This window comes from Ictidomys tridecemlineatus, chromosome 8, assembly GCF_052094955.1.
Source record: "Ictidomys tridecemlineatus isolate mIctTri1 chromosome 8, mIctTri1.hap1, whole genome shotgun sequence".
Classification (NCBI taxonomy): Eukaryota; Metazoa; Chordata; class Mammalia; order Rodentia; family Sciuridae; genus Ictidomys; species Ictidomys tridecemlineatus.
The window spans coordinates 126,371,991-126,393,142 of NC_135484.1; the positions used below are offsets into that span (position 1 = coordinate 126,371,991).

General features: G+C 34.7%; 1 protein-coding gene across 1 annotated transcript; it reads right to left on the bottom strand.

Annotated features, from left to right (window-relative positions):
- Window positions 1–16,883: 16,883 nt before the first annotated feature.
- On the bottom strand, window positions 16,884–17,696 carry LOC101958750 (olfactory receptor 12D1). Its single transcript, XM_013366216.1, has one exon. The coding sequence runs from the start codon at window positions 17,694–17,696 to the stop codon at window positions 16,884–16,886; it is 813 nt and encodes a 270-aa protein (XP_013221670.1).
- Window positions 17,697–21,152: the final 3,456 nt, after the last annotated feature.

The window sequence follows — 21,152 nt, forward strand, 5'->3', positions numbered from 1 at the left end:
AAAGCAATATAGAACCTGGTAATGGCTGTTTTATTATCTACTTTTATGTGACAAGCTTCTTAGATTATTTTAATGAGTGAGTTCATAAGACACTTATCTTTCTGTGCCTAGTTTACTTCACTTAACATAATAAAGTCCTATAGTTCCAACCATTTTGTTGCAAATAATATAATTTATGGAATTTCTGATTTTGTGTGTGTGTGTGTATACAAATTTTCTTTATCTATTTATCCATTTACTGTCTTGACTATTATGAATAGTATGCAATGCACATAGTGGTACAGATATCATTTTGATTGTATTCTCTGTAGCAATAGTGCTGGAACAAATGTTAGTTTATTTTTAATTATTGAGGAATCATAATACTGTTATCCACAATGGCATTAAATTACCTTCCCCCCAGCTCTGAGAGGCTTTCCTTTTCTCAAGTTCTCAACAATATTTCTTATATCTTTTAGATAATAAACATTCTAAAAAGTGTTAGATCATCTGTGATTGGAGTTCTAATTTACATTTGCCTGGTAGTATCTTGAGCTTTTTTTTTTTAAATATACTTATTGGTTATTTGTATCTGTTGTTCTGAGAAATGTTTTATTTCTTCAGATCCTATGCTCTTATTTATTTATAGTGTTTTTCTAAATTAGTGCATTATAAATATGCATAATGTAAAATTCACTGTAGTATGTTCATATATGTACAGAGGAAAATTTGGTCAGATTCATTCTACCATTTCTCCTTTACTCATTCCTCCTCCCTCTCCCTTAATTATCTTCCTCTATTAGAAGTGACCTTTTTTTTCTGGTTTCATGGAATTCACCACCCTATTTCTTTTAATTATCCTTATTTTATTCTAGCTTCTGCATATCAGAGAAAATATTTTACCCTTGACCTTTTGTGTCTTTTCAACGCAGGTACTGGTTTTGTCACTATTGAGTTTGAACCCAATATCTTTATATTTTCTAGATATTAGCCTCTTATCAAAGGCATAATTGGCAAATATTTCCCCCATTTTGTAAATTGTTTCTTAACTCTCAATTTTCTGTTTCTGTGCAGAAGCTTTTTGGTTTAACGTATTCCCAGTGGTTTATTTTTGCTTTTGTCTTCCGTTGCGTTGTTGGTATTATATCCAAAAAAAAGTCATTTCCCAGATCAACATTGTATTTTTCCCCTATGAATTCACAATGTGAGAGTAGAAGTAGGAGTTCCCATGGTGCAGTTAAATCTTTTCTTTGCTCAATGTGAGACTGCTGGCATATTAGCAAAAGCCAGCAAAATTTTGACAAAAGTATTTCAATAACCCCGATCTCCTATGGCCCTTCTCTCCTCTTTACTATACTAATCCACACAATACATTGCAGACATATAAGAGACTTCAAGTCTGAAGCTTATAGATGTTTCTTTTATATAGTTATTTTTTTTCATTGTAGAGAGCTGTGCCAGAGGAAGTTAATTTTGAATTCTAAGACTTAGAAACTGAGTCTGCAGAAACTATTGTCACCCTACTTGCCACTTTAATTTTTATTAAAATCTTTATTATAAAACATACTGAAGTATTGTAGAAACAATTTATATTAATAGAATATCATATTAAATTATTTGAGTAAAAAGAAATACTGTAAATTCTTTGTTCAATCATTTTTTTACAAACCAAATCCTCTGTGATAAAAAAATATTATCTTTTTACAACATATATCTGTGTCTTTTTGTTGTTGATAATACTTTCCTTGAAATTTGATTTCATTTTTCTACAATTCTTTAAATATATTCCAAAAATACTTTACTTTTTAAAATCCAAAGTAGTTCAATCATAGTAATTATGTACTTGCTAACTAATAATAACTATTAACAATAAAAAGAATATAGAGCTAGGCATATAATCAACAATGTAAAAACTAAATTTCAAAATTGTTCAATAAAATTTATTTTTATTCTTTATTTGTTGCAAGTTGACACATGAAATTATATTTCTTCTATACAACATGTTTTGAGATATATATATATATATATATATATATATATATATATATATATATATATACATATATATACACATGAAACAACAAGTGCATTACCGAATAGTTATCATTTCTATGATGAGAACACTTTATGTCTACATTCTTTGTTTTTTCAAGAATTGAATACATTATCTTTAGGTACAGTCATGCTGTGCAATCAAATATTTTTCAAACTATAAATTTGCATCCTTTGGCCAACATTCTCAAATCTCTACCACTCTTAAACACCCCAGTTTCTAATAACCACAATCCTTCTTTTTATTTATATGAGAACTCTTTTAGACTACACACCTGAGATATATCATGAGGTATTTGTCTTTTGTGATTAGCTTCTTTCATTTAACATACTGTATTGAAGGTACATCTGTGTTGTTGCAAATGACTGAATTTCCCTCTTTTTTATGTCTATATAGAGTTCTATTGTGTGTTGCTATCACATTTCCTTGATCCATTAATCAGTTAATGAATACACATTAATTCATCTCTGTTGTGAATAGTCCTGTGATAATCATGGGAGTGCAGAGATTTCTTTGACATACTTATTTCACTTCCTTCAGATATGTATGCAATGTGGGATTGTTTATCATATAGCAGTTTTAGTTTTAATTTTTTTTAGTGAGCTTCATTTTATTTTCTATAGTGGTTGTACGTCCCATTAAATATGTGCAAAGGTTTTCCTTTGTCCACATCTGTCAACTCTGACTGTCTTTTGACTTAGATAATAGTCATTCTAATTGGATTGAAATAAAACCTCAATGGGTTTTCAGGATATCATTGATGATTAATAATATTGAACAGTTTCTCATAAACCTGTTGGCCACTTTTATAGATGTTCTTTAGAGAACTTTCTATTGAGGTCTTTGGCCCAATATTTATTTGTGTTCATTTTTTTCTTGCTATTGAGTTATTCAGATTCCTTATTCATTTTCAATATTTACCATCCATTAAATGTATACTTTTCAAGATTTTATCCCATTTTGTATGTTTTCTCTTTACTCTTGATTATTTTCATTGCTTTTCAAAGTCTTTTAGTTTGATATAATCCAATTGTCATTTTTTGTTTTTGTCACTTGTGCTTTCAAATTCATTTTCAAACAATCATCACCCAGGCCAAAAGTTTTTATCCCTCTTTTCTTCCAGTGGTTTCATAGGTTTAAGTCTTACACTTAGATCTTGAATCCATTTTGAATTATTTTTTTACTTTATCAAAGATAACATTCTAATATTCTGATGGATTCAGATTATCACATTTTATTAGCACCATTTATGGAAGATATTATTCTCTTCTCATTGTGTATTCTTGGTATCTTTGAGAAAAATTTGATTATAAGTGAGTGGCTTTATTTTTTCACTTTTTCTTATTTTCCACTGGTTATGCGTGTGTGTGTGTGTGTGTATTTGTGACCAACTACCAAATCATCTTGGTTACTATGACTTCACTTAATATTTTGAGCCTGTTTATATGCCACTTTTGAATTTTTTGTCATGTAGTCTATATCTCTATCTCTTTAGAATCAGTTTTTGGCATATAATTCTGTATTTGGTGGATATTATTTTGCCATGGTTGTTCTTGATCCTTGTGGTTATGTATTATGTCTATGCTTTCAAGAGGTACTTATTTCAGTCTTGACAGCCTGGTTTCATCTTGGGATGTCTTTTAAACTGTAAGTCTGTTGATAGAATTTGGGTAGACTTTCTGAAGGTGTCCTTGAGCCCATGCTATGGACACTCTAAGCTGATTGCCATGCTCATGGGATTTCATGGCCTTTGAAGTTGGTGCTGTAAGCTTATGGGCCCTGAAGTGTATATATTGCACGTTGGTGTGTCTGAGGCTTGTAGCTACTATAGGTCTTTCTGACAGAATACTTTGGATACACAACAGTGACCAAGGCATCTGTAGTTTGTCAGCAGTGATATGAGCTGGAGAATGAATTTGTCTTGGAGAGGCTACAGGTTGTTGCCTCATGCTATAGCCTATCTGATGGATCAGTTCATGTGTCATGGTCTAAAGTCAGGGACTATGGATGACTCTTGGCATTGGGTTTTACTTTGTTATCCCTGTGTTGGGTTGCAAGTTAAAGTCCTATACTTACTTCCTTTTTATTATTCTAAGTAGATGACATGTCCCTCTGCACTATTCTGCCTGGTGTTGTGAGAAAGGCTATGGGTAATATTAAACAGTTCTTCCTGTCATCTTGGATGTGTCTTATTTATCATTATACAATAACTAGATACTGTGATCTCATCATCAGCAAAAATACCCCACACTACCACAGGTCGCTGCACCAACAGATATTCACAATGCATACAGGTGAGTTCACAATGTATACAAGTGATACATAGTCCAGGCAAGTTCTGCAAGCAGTTCAGTGATGGCTATTGCAGAAGTTGTAGATTGGTTTTATCTTTGTCTTCACCAGCACTGGGATGAAGATAGGAATTCTGGCAATAATGGCTAAAGAAAAAATTATGTAACATTCCAGAAGGCACTAAAAGAATTATTAAAAATAATGAAAAGGAGGAAAGGTGAAAGTAAACAAACAGATCTGTTAACCTCCTTTTTTGTTCATATATTTAAAAAATCCTCAACAGCTGTTTACCCAATTTAAATTAAGCCATTTAAATCATGTGAATGAAAAAATATATTTGGATCCATTTTTTTATGAGCACTCATCATATATGATATATGGACATACCTACATTCAAACATATAACAAAAAACACAAGTGTGCACACATAATACATACAACACATAACATAATAGTAAAGGCCTTATAACTTTTTACAGGTGAAATCTCCATTGCAATGTTTAAAATCTCTATAGTCAAAAAATAGAACTGATCAGCAAAATATTAACCTAGGTCTCTATGAGCTCAAAAAACAAAATAGAACTTTATGATATGGGAAAGAGCAATAATAAAATAGATATTGAAAAAAGCATCCTGGTTCTGTTGCAGATGTAAGAATAGCCAAATTGGAGTTTTGGATATCAGCTGTTATGGATTTGAGCCAAATCATCTTCTTTTTGGTCAGTAGAAATTGCTTTAGATAATCTCTCTGGAATCCAAATCTGCTGCTGTTCTCCCTGTGAAAAAAACAAACAGGCCCCCGACTCCAGACAATCACTAGGTCAGGACTTTAGTTAATCTCTCAGGAATCCAAATCGGCTGCTGTTCTTCCTGTGGAAACACACAAGCAGACCCCCGACTCCAGACAATTACTGGGTCAAGACCTCTCCATTTTCCTGTTAGAATATCCTTCCAAAGTACCTTGGGCTTATACACATTGTTTGGACACATATGCCTTTCCGCAGCACTAAGTCCTGATGAATCCAAATTTAAAAAGTTTAGAGTAAAAAGGGTGATTTTAAGTTTATCTTTGGGGAATATATACCCCTTCCCAATTTCGTCTTTTTGCTTTAATAAGTACATTTTAATAGTTTGATGAGCTCTTTCAACTATGCCTTGTCCCTGTGGATTGTATGGGATTCCTGTTATATGAGTAATGCCAAATGATGAGCAAAATTGTTTAAAAGAGGTAGAAGTATAACCAGGGGCATTATCTGTTTTTAACTGTTTTGGAACGCCCACAGTGGCAAAATTTTGTAAGCAATGAGCTATAACATCTTTAGTTTTTTCTCTGGCATGAAGGGAGTCCATCAAAAATCCGGAAGAAGTATCAATTGTAACATGCAAATATTTTAATTTTCCAAATTCTAGCAAGTGTGTGACATCCATGTGCCAAATATGGTTAGGTATCAATCCTCTAGGATTGATTCCAAGATTAACTTGTGGTAAAAAGATCACACAATTTTGACATTGTTTTATTATTTGTCTAGCTTGTTCCTTAGTTATTTTAAAATGCTTTTGTAAAGTATTAGCATTGACATGGAACCTTTTGTGAAAATTTACAGCTTCTTCTAGTGTAGAGAAAATATGTATGTCATGTGTAGTTTTACCTGCTAAATCATTGCCCAAACTAAGGGCTCCAGGCAATCCTGTATGTGTCCTGATATGTCCTATAAAGAATGGATCTTTTCTGTCCCAGATTAGACTTTGTATAGTGGAAAACAAAGAGAAAACAGTAGAAGAAGGGGAAATCCTACCAGCATCTCAAGGGATACTATAGCATTAACTATATACTGACTATCAGAAAATAAATTAAATACAGAATCTTTAAACATCACAAAAGCTTGTAATACTGCATTAAGTTCTACCTTTTGAGCTGATTGTTTGGGTACTAAAAATGTAAAAGTTTGATCAGGTGTAACTATTACTGCTGTACCATTATTTGACCCATCAGTAAATACATTTGAACCATTCATGATAGGGGTTTTTCTTGTCATTTTTGGAAAAATTACAGGATGCAATGACCAAAAGGACAATAAAGGATTAGATGGTAGGTGGTTATCAAATGAAACATTAGATTTGCACATGATTATTGCCCAAGTATTAAACTCATTAGCTAATTCATCAATTTGATTCATAGTATATGGAGTAATAATTTTATTGGTAGAAATTCCAAGCACTCCCTTTGCTGGTTTTATTACTTTGAGTATTAATTGTCCTACAGCCTCAGGATACCTAGTAAGAATAGTGTTAGGAGAATAAGATAAATATATTCATAATAATGGACCTTCTTGCCAAAATACTCCTGTAGGAATATTTTTTGTTGGCAGTACAATAAATAATAAAGGCAAACATATCAATTCTATCCAAATGCGTACTTTCCATATATGTTTCAATGATTTTTAATGCCTTTCTTGCCTCAGGTGTTAACATTCGGGGTGAATTTGGATCTGATGGACCTTTTAGGATATCAAATAAAGGTCCCAACTCTCCTGTTGGTATACCTAGATAAGGCCTTATCCGATTTATGTCTCCTAATAACTTTTGAATGTCGTTGAGTGATTTGAGTTGATCTACTCGTATTTGAATTTTTTGGTGGATGGACCATGGTTGAGGATAATAGAACTCCTAAATAATTAATTGGAAAATTTTATTGTACTTTATCTTTTGCTATCTCTAGATTATAATTTTTTAATAAGTTTGTAAGTGTGGCATAACATTCTAGCAATGTGTTTTTAGCTTGGTGTGCTAATAATACATCATCCATATAGTGAAATATTTGTAGTTCAGGATTTTGATTTCTCAGTGGATGGATTACTTTGTTAACACAAATTTGACCCATAGTTGGGCTGTTAGCCATCCCTTGAGGGAGTACTTTCCATTCATATGTCTGATCAGGACCTTCATGATTCAGTGCAGGGATAGTAAATGCAAAACGTGGACTATCCTCAGGATGAATTGGAATTGAAAAAAAAACAATCTTTAATATCTATAACTAAAACATACCAAGTTTTTGGCAAAGCAGACAATTGAGGAATCCCCAATTGAGCAGGTCGCATAATAACCATCTCATTATTAATCGCTCTTAAAACTTGCAATGATCTCCATTTACCAGATTTCTTTTTGATGACAAAAATGGGAGTATTATGGGGAGATACAGAAGGTTATATATGTCCTTCCACTAATTGTTGTTTGACCAGATCATAGGCTGCTTGTATCTTTTCTTTAGTCAGGGGCCACTGAAGAACCCATACTGGTCTTTCTGATTTCCAAATAATTTTTATTGTCTCAGTGGCCCTTTCTGAAAATCCAACCCATGTCTGTCTGTTCCTTGATCTATTTGTATTGGTGCTGCTATACCTTGTTCTTGCTTTTCTAATCATTTTCCTTTCCTAAAACCCTATCTAGCCATAATAGTGGGTGCATTTTGATTGACGTTATTTGTTAATGTCAAACCTAATTGATCTAGGACATCTCGTTCCCATGAATTTATGGGAAGATGATCCAATACATATTGCTGTATAGTTCCTTCACATCCTTCAGGATCCTTCCAATCTAATACCATTGCACTTCTATGGGGATTAGTCGCCACTTCTAGGCCTCGAAGCATTTGAGTGGCTTCTTGTAATGGCCAATGTTTTGGCCATTCTTGATGAGAGATGATGCTAAGGTCTGCACCTGTATCCAGTAGCCCATTAAATTCTTGTCCTTGAATATTTAGTTTTAGCATGGGGCGAGAATCTAAATTTAAAGAAAGCATAGCCCAATCTACACCTATGGAGCCTAATCCCTTGGAAACTATTTCTACAGCACGACTGGAAAGTTTATCATGTAGTCTTGGTATTATTAGTAACTGTGCTATTCTATCTCCTGGTGAAATTACTGATATACCCTTTGGAGAACTGGCTATAATTTTTATTTCACCTTCATAATCGGGATCAATTACCCCAGGACTTATCATAAGTCCTTTTAGAGTAGAAGAGCTGCGTCCCAATAATAAGCCTACTGTTCCTTTGGGAAGAGGTCCTTTTACCCCTGTGGGAATGATTTGAACTCCCATCTCTGGAGTTAGTACTAATCTGGCAGAGGCGCAGACGTCCAACCCTGTGCTCCTTCTGGTTTGTCTGATGAGGGATCTGATGGACAATGTATCCTGGGCACTACCCTGATGGGGTTGCTGGGTTCCTCCAGTGCTCCATATATTTTTGGTTTTGGGCCCTTGAGCATTGGGCCCCCCTGTACATATTTTGGCAATGAAGCCCGATGCCTTTCTCCACAATATCATGGATAAACACTTGGTTCTTGTTCGTTTTTTGATAATGGAGTACCCTCTATGGTGGTTTGAGAACGGCATTCATCAGCCCAATGTCTCCCTCTATGACATCGTGGTCAAATACCCAATATTCTACTCCTTTGATACCGAGTTTTGTTTAACCCTCCTCCTTTGGGACAATTCCGTTTAAAATGTCCTGTTTGTTCACAATTGTAGCATGTTCTTGGTCTGGCATCTAAAGCCTGTTTTACTGCAGCTGCCATGACTTGCTCTTGTTCATTAATGTCTCTGGCATCTAAAGCCTGTTTTACTGCATCTGCCATGACTTGCTCTTGTTCATTAATGTCTCTACATAATTTAGTATATGTGTTTAAATCTTCATGTTTCCATGGTCTAATGATATCTCTGCACCAAGGATTCGCTTGGTCATAGGCCAGTTGTTTTATTAATGACATTGCTTGTTCTGTATTCCCAAAAACTCTGGTAGCTGTTTGAATAAGCCTATCTACAAATTCAGCATAAGGTTCATTAGCTCCTTGTATTGCCTTAGATAATTGACCTTGTAAACCTCCATGTCCTTGTAAAGGCTTCCATGCCCTAATCGCCTCTACAGCAATTTGTGAGTATACGCCAGGATCATATGCAATTGGTTGCTGCTGATCCTCATAAGGTCCCTTTTCTAACAACATATATAGATTTCTCTGAGGATAACCAGCTGCTGCATTTCGCCTAGCCGTCTCCTTGCAAAATTCCTCATTGGCAACCTTCCATAACAGGTATTGACCTCCATTTAGCACAGCTTTACACATATTAGCCCAATCTGCTGGCGTCATGTTCAAGTTGTTAATGGATTCTACCAAGATTACAGTGAAGGGTGCTTTAGGACCATAGGTTGTTATGGCCTCTTTTAGGTGCTTCACTGTTTTGAAATTTAAAGCATGGTAAATTGGCTGCCCTCCTACCTCAAATACAGGGCATGTTAATACTTGATATCCTGTCTCAGGATCCCAACTATCAACTGCGGGGGTTGGGAGCCTCCTAGCATATGGAGGTGGTGCTGTTGATTGGACACTTATGCCCTGTGGTGATAGAATGGTGTTAGTAGCAGTCTCCTGTAGAGGTGATGCTATTGGTTGGACACTTACGCCCTCTGATAGAAAGGTGTTAGTAGCAGTCTCCTGTTGTAACTTTTCCCCTGATGGCTTTTTCTGCTTTACACTTTCTTCCTCTGACTAGTTTGAGAGACCTTCTCTTTTACTTGAATTTTTTCCTCTGTCTGACTAACTTGAGAGACCTTGTCTTTTACTTGAATCAATATGTCTTCTCCTTCCTCTACCATTGTCTAAACTGAAGGCTTTGGACTAAGCAAACCAGATACCAATGCCCACAATGTCAATGTGCCAACTGGCAAAGTTCCTGGGCTTTTCTTTTCTATTATTTTTAAATCTTCACCATGATGGTCCCACTGTGATATATTTAACAACTCTTCCTTAAAAAGCCATGGGCTACATTTTTGTATTGTATCAACGTATGCCTTGACTGCTCTTGATTTTACTGGGATGCCTCCTTCCTCTAACAATTTACTTAACACTCTTTTGGTTTGTTTTTTTACTAATTTCTGATCCCATATTTCTACTATAATACAACCCAACAATATGACGCCAAACAAAACTGAGACAGAATGAAATAAAAATGGAACCACACAAAATCATTATATCACCCTTTCTATCCTCCTGAAATGTTCATCCGTCCTTTCCCCCTATCTGTTCCTCAGACACAAATAGTTTTTCCTTAGATGTGAGCGGTTTTTCTTCCGTCTCACTCATCTCCAGGGACAGGCAACTTAAAACAAAAATGAAGCAAAACAAAAGAGGAATCTTAAAATGGCTACCCATCCTCTCGCCCTGCCCTCAGGGGTGAGAAGTTTACTTACCCTCAGTCGCTCCCCGTACGGGCCACCAAATGCAGCAGTCTGGCTTGGCACAATTCAGGAGCCACTTGTCAAAAGAAACAAACTTTATTTTTAGAACTACACATGCCAAACAAAACAGCTCCTCAGGAAAAATCCCTCAGAGCCCAACTGCCACCACCGGCTTCCCACAAGCCTCTCACCCCCACACCAGCCTCTCCACCTCCCACAATCCTCCTGCTCTTGAGGCCGATTGGCTTGGTCACATGGGTGGAGCCAAAGAAGTCCCCCAATGAGCAGCTCCGTGGTCTAAAAGGGCAGGGAAACAGACCAATGAGCATCATCGCAGAGGAGCCAATCAGCTAGATGTTGCTGGGGCCACTGTGAGCCAATCATCAGCTGGCAGTCTGAAAGTTTGCTGGCAGCTGGAAGTTTTCTGGGGCTGGAAGTTTGCTGGGGCCCCTTTGGCTGTGGCTCTCAACACAAATAACTCCCATTATGTTTTTAATTCCAACTTCTTTCCTTAGCTCTAGATGTGTGTATATATATGCACATATTATATGTGTATCTACATATAAAACTTCATAGTAGATATTTCTACAGGAGCAATTTTACCATGTAATTAATATAATAAATAATATATAATTAAAGCAGGTCTGGCTTACATACTACTTTGGATACATACACATAAATAAAATGTCCTTTCACTTGCACCTTCTATGTTCTCTATATTCTATTATGAAATATGAGTTCATTATTCTATCAAATATCATATTTGACACTTACCTACTGGCTTCCCTATATCTCCACCTCATGAGTGATGACCTTAGAAATGTTCATTTTATCCAGTGCTGCTGGTGGACCAGTGGAACAGTTGAGAAGCCAGACCATTTGCCTATGTTACTGAGACCATGTATGAAGGTAGAGATGATGCAGTTTGAAAACTGAGCATTACCCAACTTTGTCTCTCTTGGGATCAGAAGGGGTTGGCTATAGAATGAATCTTTCTTGGCCTATGAGACCCAGTTCCCAGAGTTACTCATTAGTGGCAAATATGGAAGAATTTGCCATTGAGAGAATTGCCTGTGGATGGTGTCAAAGAGTAAAATCTCAAATTAAACAGAAGCATAACATTGATGATCATTTGGGAGTAAAATTGGGAAGACTACTCAAGTGTATTTATATTTACTCAAACACAAAGAAGAGTTTTTATTCAACCATAAAGGAACCCGATTCTAAAATTAGCAGTCTTCCTTTTTCTCTTAGCATGATATTTTCCAGTTGTATCCATTTACCAGCAAATGCAAGAGCTACAGCAAAGTAAGAAATGGGATGTTGAATAACATAAACATAGAAGGAAGATCAGTGCAGCAGAAAAAGGAGATTGAGGGGGAGGAAGAAAGGACAGGAAAGGGAAGAAAATGTATAATGAATTTGACAAAACATACTATGGTATGTATAAAATACCACAGTAAATTCCACCTATATGTATATCTACAAAGCATCAATTAAAAATAAATAAATGAGCAAAAAGAAGACTAGTAGAGTAGAGGAAAGGCAATGGGGAAGAATAGGGGAGAGGAAAGGGGACACTGGGGACTGAAATGGAGTAAATTAAATACCAGGCATGTATGATCACATGAAAATGAAACCAATTATTATGTGTAACTTTAATACACTAATGAAAGCATAGAAATTTAAAAGCCCTTCTAACAGGTGTATGATGATATCTCATTCTGCTTTTAATTTGCATTCCCCTGATGATTAGTGATGTAGAACATTTTTTAAATATACATTTTGGTCATTTGTGTATCTTCTTTTGAGAAAACAACTGTTTTGATCCTATGCCCATTTCTTAAATGGATTTTTTTCCTTAATATTGACTTGAAGGAGATTATTTTGTATTTTGAATATTAGCCTCTTATTGAGACATAGTTTTGCAAATATTTTCTCTAATTTCATAGTTGGTTTTTTCATTTTATTAACTCTTTCCTTTTCTGAGAAGAAACTTTTTACTTTGTCTTAGTCCTACATGTCTATATTTGCTTTTGTTTTTCTGAACTTTTGATGTCAAATTGAGAAATCATTGCCAATAACAGTGCCAAAACATTTCCTTATTTTTTCTAGGCATTTTACTTTTTCAGGTCTTCAGTTTAAATCTTTAATCCATTTTGAGCTGATTTGTGTGCACATATGTGTGTGGCCTATAATAAGGATCCAATTTTATTTTTTTGGCATATGGATATTCAGTTGTTCCCACACCATTTATTGAAGACATTGTCATTTTCCCTGTATGTGTTTTTGACTCCCATGTATATTAATTATATGTGGTTTTATTTCTGTACTCTTTTTTTGTTCCATTGGTCTATGTCTGACTTTATGATGTACTATCATAATTAAATAAAAGGCATTAAAATCAGAAAAGAAGTAAAATTACATGGAGATAGCCTTAAAATCTCCTTAAATCTCTTAGAACCAATAAATAAATTCAGTAAAGTTTTAAGATATAGCATCAACCCCCCAAAATTGTATGGGTTTCTATAAACTGACAATGAATTATCCAAAAAAATAAAATAAGAGATCAATCTTACTTAAAATAGTATCAGGAATAAAAATTTAGAATAAGGTAAATCAAGCAGGTGAAAGACTTGTACACTGACATCTAGAAAATACTGATGAAAAACTAAAGCAGACACAAACAGATAGACATATTTTGTTCATGGATTGGAATAATTATTATAGTTAAAATGTCTACATTACTCAAATCAATCTACAGATTCAAGGAACTCCCTATCAAAATCTCAGTGGCATTTTTTTTTCTAGAAATAGAAAAAATATTCCTAAAATTTATGAGTGTCCTAAAAGACCCAGATCTTTTTTTAATTCTAATTTGTCATATATGACAGCAGAATGCATTACAATTCATATTATATATAAAGAGCACAATTTTTCATACCTCTGGTTGTACTCAAAGTAGAGTCACACCATTAATGTCTTCATACATGTACTTAGGGTTATGATGTCCATCTCATTCCACCCTCTTTCTTACCCCAATCCCATTTCCTTCCCCTCTCTCCCCTTTACTCTATCCAGAGTTCATCTAATCCTCCCATGAACCCCTTCCCCAAACCCCATTATGAATCAGCATTCTTCTGTCAGAGAAAACATTTGGCATTTGGTTTTGAGGATTGGCTAACTTCACTTAGCAGTATATTCTCCAACTCCATCTGTTTACCTGCAAATGCCACAATTTTATTCTCTTTTAATGATAAATAATATTCCATTGTGTATATATACCACTTTTTTTTATCCATTCATCAACTGAAGGGCATTTAGGTTGATTCCACAGTTTAGCTATTGTGAATTGTGCTGCTATAAATACTGATGTGGCTGTGTCCCTGTAGTATGCTGTTTTTAAGTCCTTTGGGTATAGATGGAGAAATGGAATAGCTGGATTTAATGGTGGTTCCATTCCCAGTTTTTCAAGGAATCTCCATACTGCTTTCCATATTGGCTATACCAATTTGCAGTCCCACCCACTAACAATGTATGAGTGTCATTTACCCCTATATCCTTGCCAACACTTATTGTTGTTTGTATTCTCAATAACTGTCATTCAGACTGGAGTAAGATGAAATCTTAGAGTAGTTTTCATTTGCATTTCTCTAATTGCTAGAGATGTTCAACATTTTTTCATATATTTGTTGATTGATTTTATATCATCTTCTGAGAAGACCCAGATCTTTAAAAAGAAAAACAAAGCTGAAGGCATAATACATGCTGATTTTGAAGTATATAATGAAACTACAGTGAATAAAACAGCATGATACGGACATAAAGATAGACAGATGGGAATTTTAAAGGTGTTGTTCCATAATATTCTGACTCTCAGTCTAAGCTATAGAGAGGCTGTCTTAAGAACATTTGTGGACATGGTATTTGTCTAACTGACTAAAACCCCCAAAGAATACTTAAATTATGTTAAAAAATAATTGTTTTGGTATTATCAATTTCAATTATATCATTCTGCATTATGGAAGACAGAGTGAGAAAAATGTCCACAACCAGATTTACAATGGCTATGTGACTGTTATGGGCTCAATTTAGATGAGAAGAAAACAAAACCAAATAAAACACTGAACTTTGAGTTGATGCTATAATGAGATGAGAATTTAAGATTTTAGGTAGAGGTAGTAAGTGAAGTTTGCATATAGTGACAATGTGAATTTTTAGCAGTCAGAAGTGGGAGTGTGATAGATTAAGGGTGTCCACAAAATCTCTGATACTTTTTCTTTAGCAGTGCTAACAATTTTCTCTTTCCATGAAATTAAGTGGGCTTGCAACTGTTTTGGCAAATGGAGTGTGGTAGAAGTTATGTTAATGCTGATCATGGTTCTATCTTTGAGATAACTGGCAATTTTTACCTTGATCTGTTGTTTTCATGAAAAAAATCTAACCTTAAGCTTCCCTGCTAAAGCAACAGATGAAGCAATTGGAGAAGGATACAGAGAAATAGAGAAAAAGGCCTTGTCAGCTCCCACCTATTCTATGACATCTATTGAATTAATCACAGCCAAGGTCTCAGACAAGTCTGAGGCAGAGTCAACTCTGACTCACAACACTTCTGTGGGTAACTTCTTACCCATAGAAATAAAAAAAAAATAATAACTGTTTAAACCTTTTAATATTTCAGGTCCTGGTGTGTTATGCAGCAATAGTTAACAGAACCCTACACACTCCTTTATAGTTCAACTCCATCCAAATTTGATGATGTTACCAATTTCACCAATAGAAGTGGGAATAAAAATCATTTATTAGGGCTAGCATGAGCCAGCTCAGAGTGGAAGTTGCCTTCTCCACACACAGTCTTTCATTAGCTAAATGGGATCAGAGGGATCAAAGGTGGAGTTGAGACACAAGTATAGGAGAAGGGTCAGAATCAAGTTGTTTGGAAAATGAAAGCAGACTGAAAAGTCAACATATCTGCTTAAAATATATCTTCATAAAATATGTCCAAATATTTGTAAATTCTGGAATTTACCACCCTTTCAAGGCCAGCTACCACTTGTAGGAACATAGAAAGTAAGTAATATAATAATTGTTCTTGCCTATTAACTCTAGAAATACTTCTATAATTATGACTTCTCTTCTTTTACTTAGTATGAGTTTGGTGCCAATAAAAGAAAACAACATTTTGATGAATTCTTTATATTTAACCTACATTATATCATATTGCTTCACATTACAATTTGTCAAAATAGGGGCTGGGATATAGCTCTGTCAGAAGAGTGATTGCCTCACATGCACACTGCTTTGGGTTCAATCCCCAACACCTGCCCCCCCGCCCCCCTCAAAATTTCGTCAAAATAAATATAAACATAGGAAAATAAAATTTAAAAAGGAAAAAAATTTGGAAGTCATAATCTTTTATCATCAAAGGCTGAGGAAAAATTGACATGTTAATGAGATGGAAAGACTTTTGAGAGTTTTTTTTTTTCAATTTGCCTTCAATTTTAGTAACATTTTCTAATAATACTTATCAATTTTACCAGATTATTTCTAAAACATCTATGGGGAAAGAGACTCTAGAATTCTTCAGATTAATTCCAAGTTATTTTATTTTTGTTAATTAGTTTATTACAATGTCATTTATTTAATTGCTTATTTATCCTTTCTGTTTGAAGAAAAATAAATTAGGACATACTTCCTAAAAATTTTCCTAAAATCATATGTCTCTTATTGTTAACTTTTCCAATAATGGAAACCTGGTCTTATATTAAAATCTTTAATATATAAAAGTATTATAATTTTATTCATCACATTTTGATGTGTTAACCTGGAGGGACCCTACAGCTAAACATACTGAAAAAACATACCCATCTACTCAGTGCATGGATAACATAGGCATATTTGTTTATTTGATTTCATACAAGATATATGAGAAAATGTACCAAATTAATTTCATCAACAGATATCCCATCAAATATTCAGCATTATGATTATATGAATAATATCCCATTTGTTTAAATCTCCCCTATGCTAGCTGGAATGCATTTTAAAATACAATTAGACCATATTTTCTCTTTATACAGTTATACATATTTTAACATATCCTGTTATGCATATTTTAAATAATTTGAGAAACAATATATTTTCACATTTCAACTTCCTTATTGCCTGATTGGTTATGTATATTTCAGAAGAGGTCACTAGATTTCTTCAAGTCAGAACCTCCTTCTGATTGCCCTATTCAAGGCACCCTTCACTTCTTTGTTCCTCAAAGTATAGATCAATGGATTTAGTACAGGAGTGACTACAGTGTACATGATGGCAATGAGCTAGTCCATATCCATGGAGCTCCCTGAGGTAGGGCAAATGTAGATAAAGATAACAGGAGCATAGAAAAGAATAAACACTGTGAAGTGAGAGGCACAGGTGGACAGTGCTCTATGAAGCATGCTGCAGGACTGGGTCTTGAGGAAGAGGTAGGTGATAATGTAGAAATTGGAGAGAAGGGTCAGAAAGAAGGGGCCTATGGCAAGGGTCCCTGTGACAGTGTTGAGCAGCCTCTGGTTGAGCTCAGTGTTCCCACAGGTCAACTCCAGCAATGGCTTAACATCACAGAAGAAGTGATGGATGTGGTTGGGACCACAGAAGTTCAAGTGAGATGTCATTATGGAGTGCAGCAGGGTATGGAAAAATCCAATGGCCCAGATGGTGATAGCCATTTGGGTGCAGAGCTGGGGATTCATGATGACAGCGTAATGAAGTGGTTTGCAGATAGCCACAAAGCGGTCAAATGCCATCACTGCCAGCAACAGGGATTCTGTGCTACCCAGGAAGTGGAAGAAATGAAGTTGGCTTATGCATCCCATGAAAAATATTGCTTTGTGTGTAGAGAAGAAGTTCTCCAGCATCTTTGGCAGTGTTACGGTGGAGTAGCAGATATCTAGAAATGACATGTTTCCCAGGAAGAAATACATAGGTGAGTGGAGTCTGGGATCAGAGATGACAATCATCAGGATGGCTCCATTCCCAGACACATTCACAAGGTAGATTGTGAGGAGAACAACAAAAAGAAAAGTCTTCAATTCTTGAATGTCTGTCAATCCCAGAAGATCAAATTCAGTGACTAAAGTTTGATTCAGCATCACTTAAAATGAAAAGAAAAGACAGAGTAATTTATGGAAGTCTATCTCTAATGAGAATCAGTCTTTCTAGCCCAGGATTTTCTTCCCAAGACAAAAATTAGTTGTTTTACATAACAACTGCCTTAGATTGTATAGTTTTTGGCCATCAGACTATCAAATATTAAAGGTGAATATTCATTTGAACTGTGGCACAACCAGTTTTTAAACTTATTACATTTGTCATTGATTTTGTTTTTTTCTTAGGGATTCAAGACAGGTTTTTAGCCTACCATCTTCTCTGGCTGTGGGAACATCTACATTCTGATTCAACTCTCCTTTCATCTTCTAAGTATCACTAACAAGGAGCAATTTTTTAAATATTTCACCAGGCTGCTATCTCTGGAGTAGTCAGAATACACCTGGAGAATGTGAACTTGAGAAAAACAGATAAAGATGAACTCGTTATAACCATAAAGTCTTTAAAGACTTGTCTTATTTAAAGAAGGAAAGCTGTTTAACAAATTATAGATGCACTTATTCATCTGAGTATAATCAGGGTTAGAGATATCCTCTCTGAGATCTCTTTCTGACCCTCATCTTTGGAAACATCAAGGAACCCTATTGGAATAGGAAATATGACCACATACATGAAGCTGTATCACTAATACATCTGCTGATAGGTTTAGTATTTTCCTATTATCTGAGCTATTAAATATTTTCAAAATACAATCCCAAATTACTTATTTCATAACAACTTTGGCATTATTATACTTCTTTTCTTGGGTTGCCTTGAGACTTTTTAAAAATCCTTTCCTAGGTTCTTGAATCTCTGTATAAGAAAAATTGTTCTTTTGACGGAGTCAAGAATTCATCCTTTCTTTTACCAATACTGTCCTCTTCTCAAAATGTCCATGACTTCAATCCCCTTGAATTTCTGTCTTATTTTCTCCTAAAGTCCTATTTTCTATTTTCTCCTAAATTCTATTTTCTCCTAAAGTCCTATTTTCTCCTAAAGAAGGGCAACCTGTTTTCAGTGAATTTGAAGAATTGAAAAATAGTCTTTATTTTTTCACTGCATGTAAACTCTGAGGAATTGCAACTAAGCTAATTGTAAGAAGGTTTAATATCTGACCAAAATTGCACAGTTTACTTAAAGGCAGAAAACTATTTGAATGGTTATTTTTTCCATTATTTGCGAAGTACCTGCAGTTATCTGTCTCCTTGAGATACATGAGCAAAAGTAGCCAAATTGTGTGAAATAACTTTCTCTTTGTTCTTTTCATTTAAAGATTTAGTGGATTAGCTCTTGAGTAGTAGAAGGAAAGAAGCAAACATTCATGGAAAATGTAGAAATGGGAGGCATTGAGAGGATTATAAGAACTATATGGAAGTTTAACAGAGCTGCTGACATTTGGGTGCTTCCTACAAAAGGGTTTCATTGAAGGTTTCAAAAATCATTGATGGGAGAAAAAAATAATTTTGTGACCAGAGTAAACAAAATTAACAAACATGGGAAAACCTGCAAGAGAGTACTGGGATTCTAAGCTTTATAGCTGGAAGACATTTTAAGAAAGGATGAAACCAGTTCTATATACTGAGCACTGGGTTTTAGTAATAGCAAGCAGATCAATCAAAACAAGTTTGTATTCTGTTTCATTCTCTTACCTGGTTTAATATTCAGAAGCACAGCTATGAAAGTTTTTCAGGATTATATTCCCAGCAATTATAAAAGTTGAAAAGTATTTGAAATGATAGTTCATATTGTGGTTGTGGCATAAGCTCTTCACCTTCAGAAATCTCTCTCTCTCTCCCCTTCTCTCTCTTTCTCTCTCTCTCTCTCTCTCTCTCTCTCTCTCTCTCTGTCTTTCAGAAATTCTGCTGGTACTTTAATGAGACACAGCTTTCTAGACATAAATGTTCTGAGAGAGCATATCCCCTGGTGATGAGCAAGAACGTTCTAATAAACAGGAGACCACTCCATACCAACAATTTGAGGGAGCAGCCTTGGGGAATTGTATATATATTTTTTGAGTCTTTCTATTTTCTTTCCTTAGGTTTATTTCTTAGTTTCAGAACCAGGCACAGCACAGGTCTTAAGGGCCAAATATATTTTCATGAAGTTCCTCTCATTTTCTCAGAAAAAGTATGCATTTTTTTCTTATCTTGGTAACTTACCTGGAAAATATTCTGGTTCATACATTGGAAAGAAATTAGCAATAAAAATTAAGGAACTGTTGGCAGTTGTGCCCATTTGATTGGTACAGAAAGGTGATTACATCTAATATTCTACTCATTTATAATTGTGGTTTTATGGATAGCAAAGAAATAGGAATGGAAAGAGGTGATTTGATTTTGCTCTTCCTAAATCAGACTCTTCACTGTTGGTGACAACACTAAATTCTTTTTTCTTTTTCCAAAAAGTGCATTTGTCTCATGGGGAATAAATCCTGGTCTTTTCAATGTGAATTCTTCCCTACTTATGACATCTTTTAGGTTAAAAACCTGGGCACCTCTCTGAATTATCCAAAGGATAAATCTATGTTTGATCTTCCATTTATCCAAAGATTCTACTGTTATCCCTGCCAGGTAATTTGTCCATCTTTTTATTGAGTTTTTATTCTTGTTTCTTATAGGAGTTTATTACATATTCATCACATTAACCATTCATTATTTTATAAATTACAAGTGTAATGCAGATAAATAACATGTATTTTGTGCTCAATAAAGTTATTGTTCTGAGTTCTTTAGATGCATTTGCTTATTAAATACTCAAAAACATCCTGTGGAAGAAGTATTCAAATAATTTCTCTTTTACTATAAGAAAACAAAGGTTCAAAAGACATAGGTTAATAGCCCCATTTATTGCAATAATTATGAAGCTAGTATTCCAACTAAGCTCTTTAGTTCTAGAGACTGCAGCTATATCCTCTCCATCTTTTCAAGTTGTGACAAGCTTTGTTTTACCTATGAGTTGACTAGAAATCCACAATTTTAATGAAGTTCTTGAGAAGCAATTTTTTTTTAAGTTTTATCTTTGGAAGTCTTGTTTACATACTCTTTCTCAAGTAAAACTGAATTTTTTTAACATTTCTTTTATTACACAGAAAGCTTTGTGGGCTTATGTGCTGTGCAGTCCCACAGGACACTGCTCCCAGAAGGGTCCTATGCTTGGTTTAGTGCTTTGTGGTCACTTTCTTGAAATTCTTAACATTTTTTTTAGAAAATAAGGGAACCCACATTTTTATTTAGCAGTGAGTCCCATTCATATGCAACTGGTCTCATTTACTAGATATATAGTTCTATACTTGCTACCTTGGATCACAGTCTTTTAGAAGTTGCATTTGCATGTGCTGTGAGTTGATCACAGAATTGGCTCTATATTTTGTGGCTATTTTTGCCACAGATTATATATATATCTTGCTCAATAAGTTTATTGTCTTTATCTGAAAAATCTTCATAGAAAAGCTATTGTTTTGT

What these genes read in the sequence shown, in the direction of transcription:
- LOC101958750 (XM_013366216.1), bottom strand. Translation starts at nt 17,696, where the DNA reads ATGCTGAATCAAACTTTAGTCACTGAATTTGATCTTCTGGGATTGACA.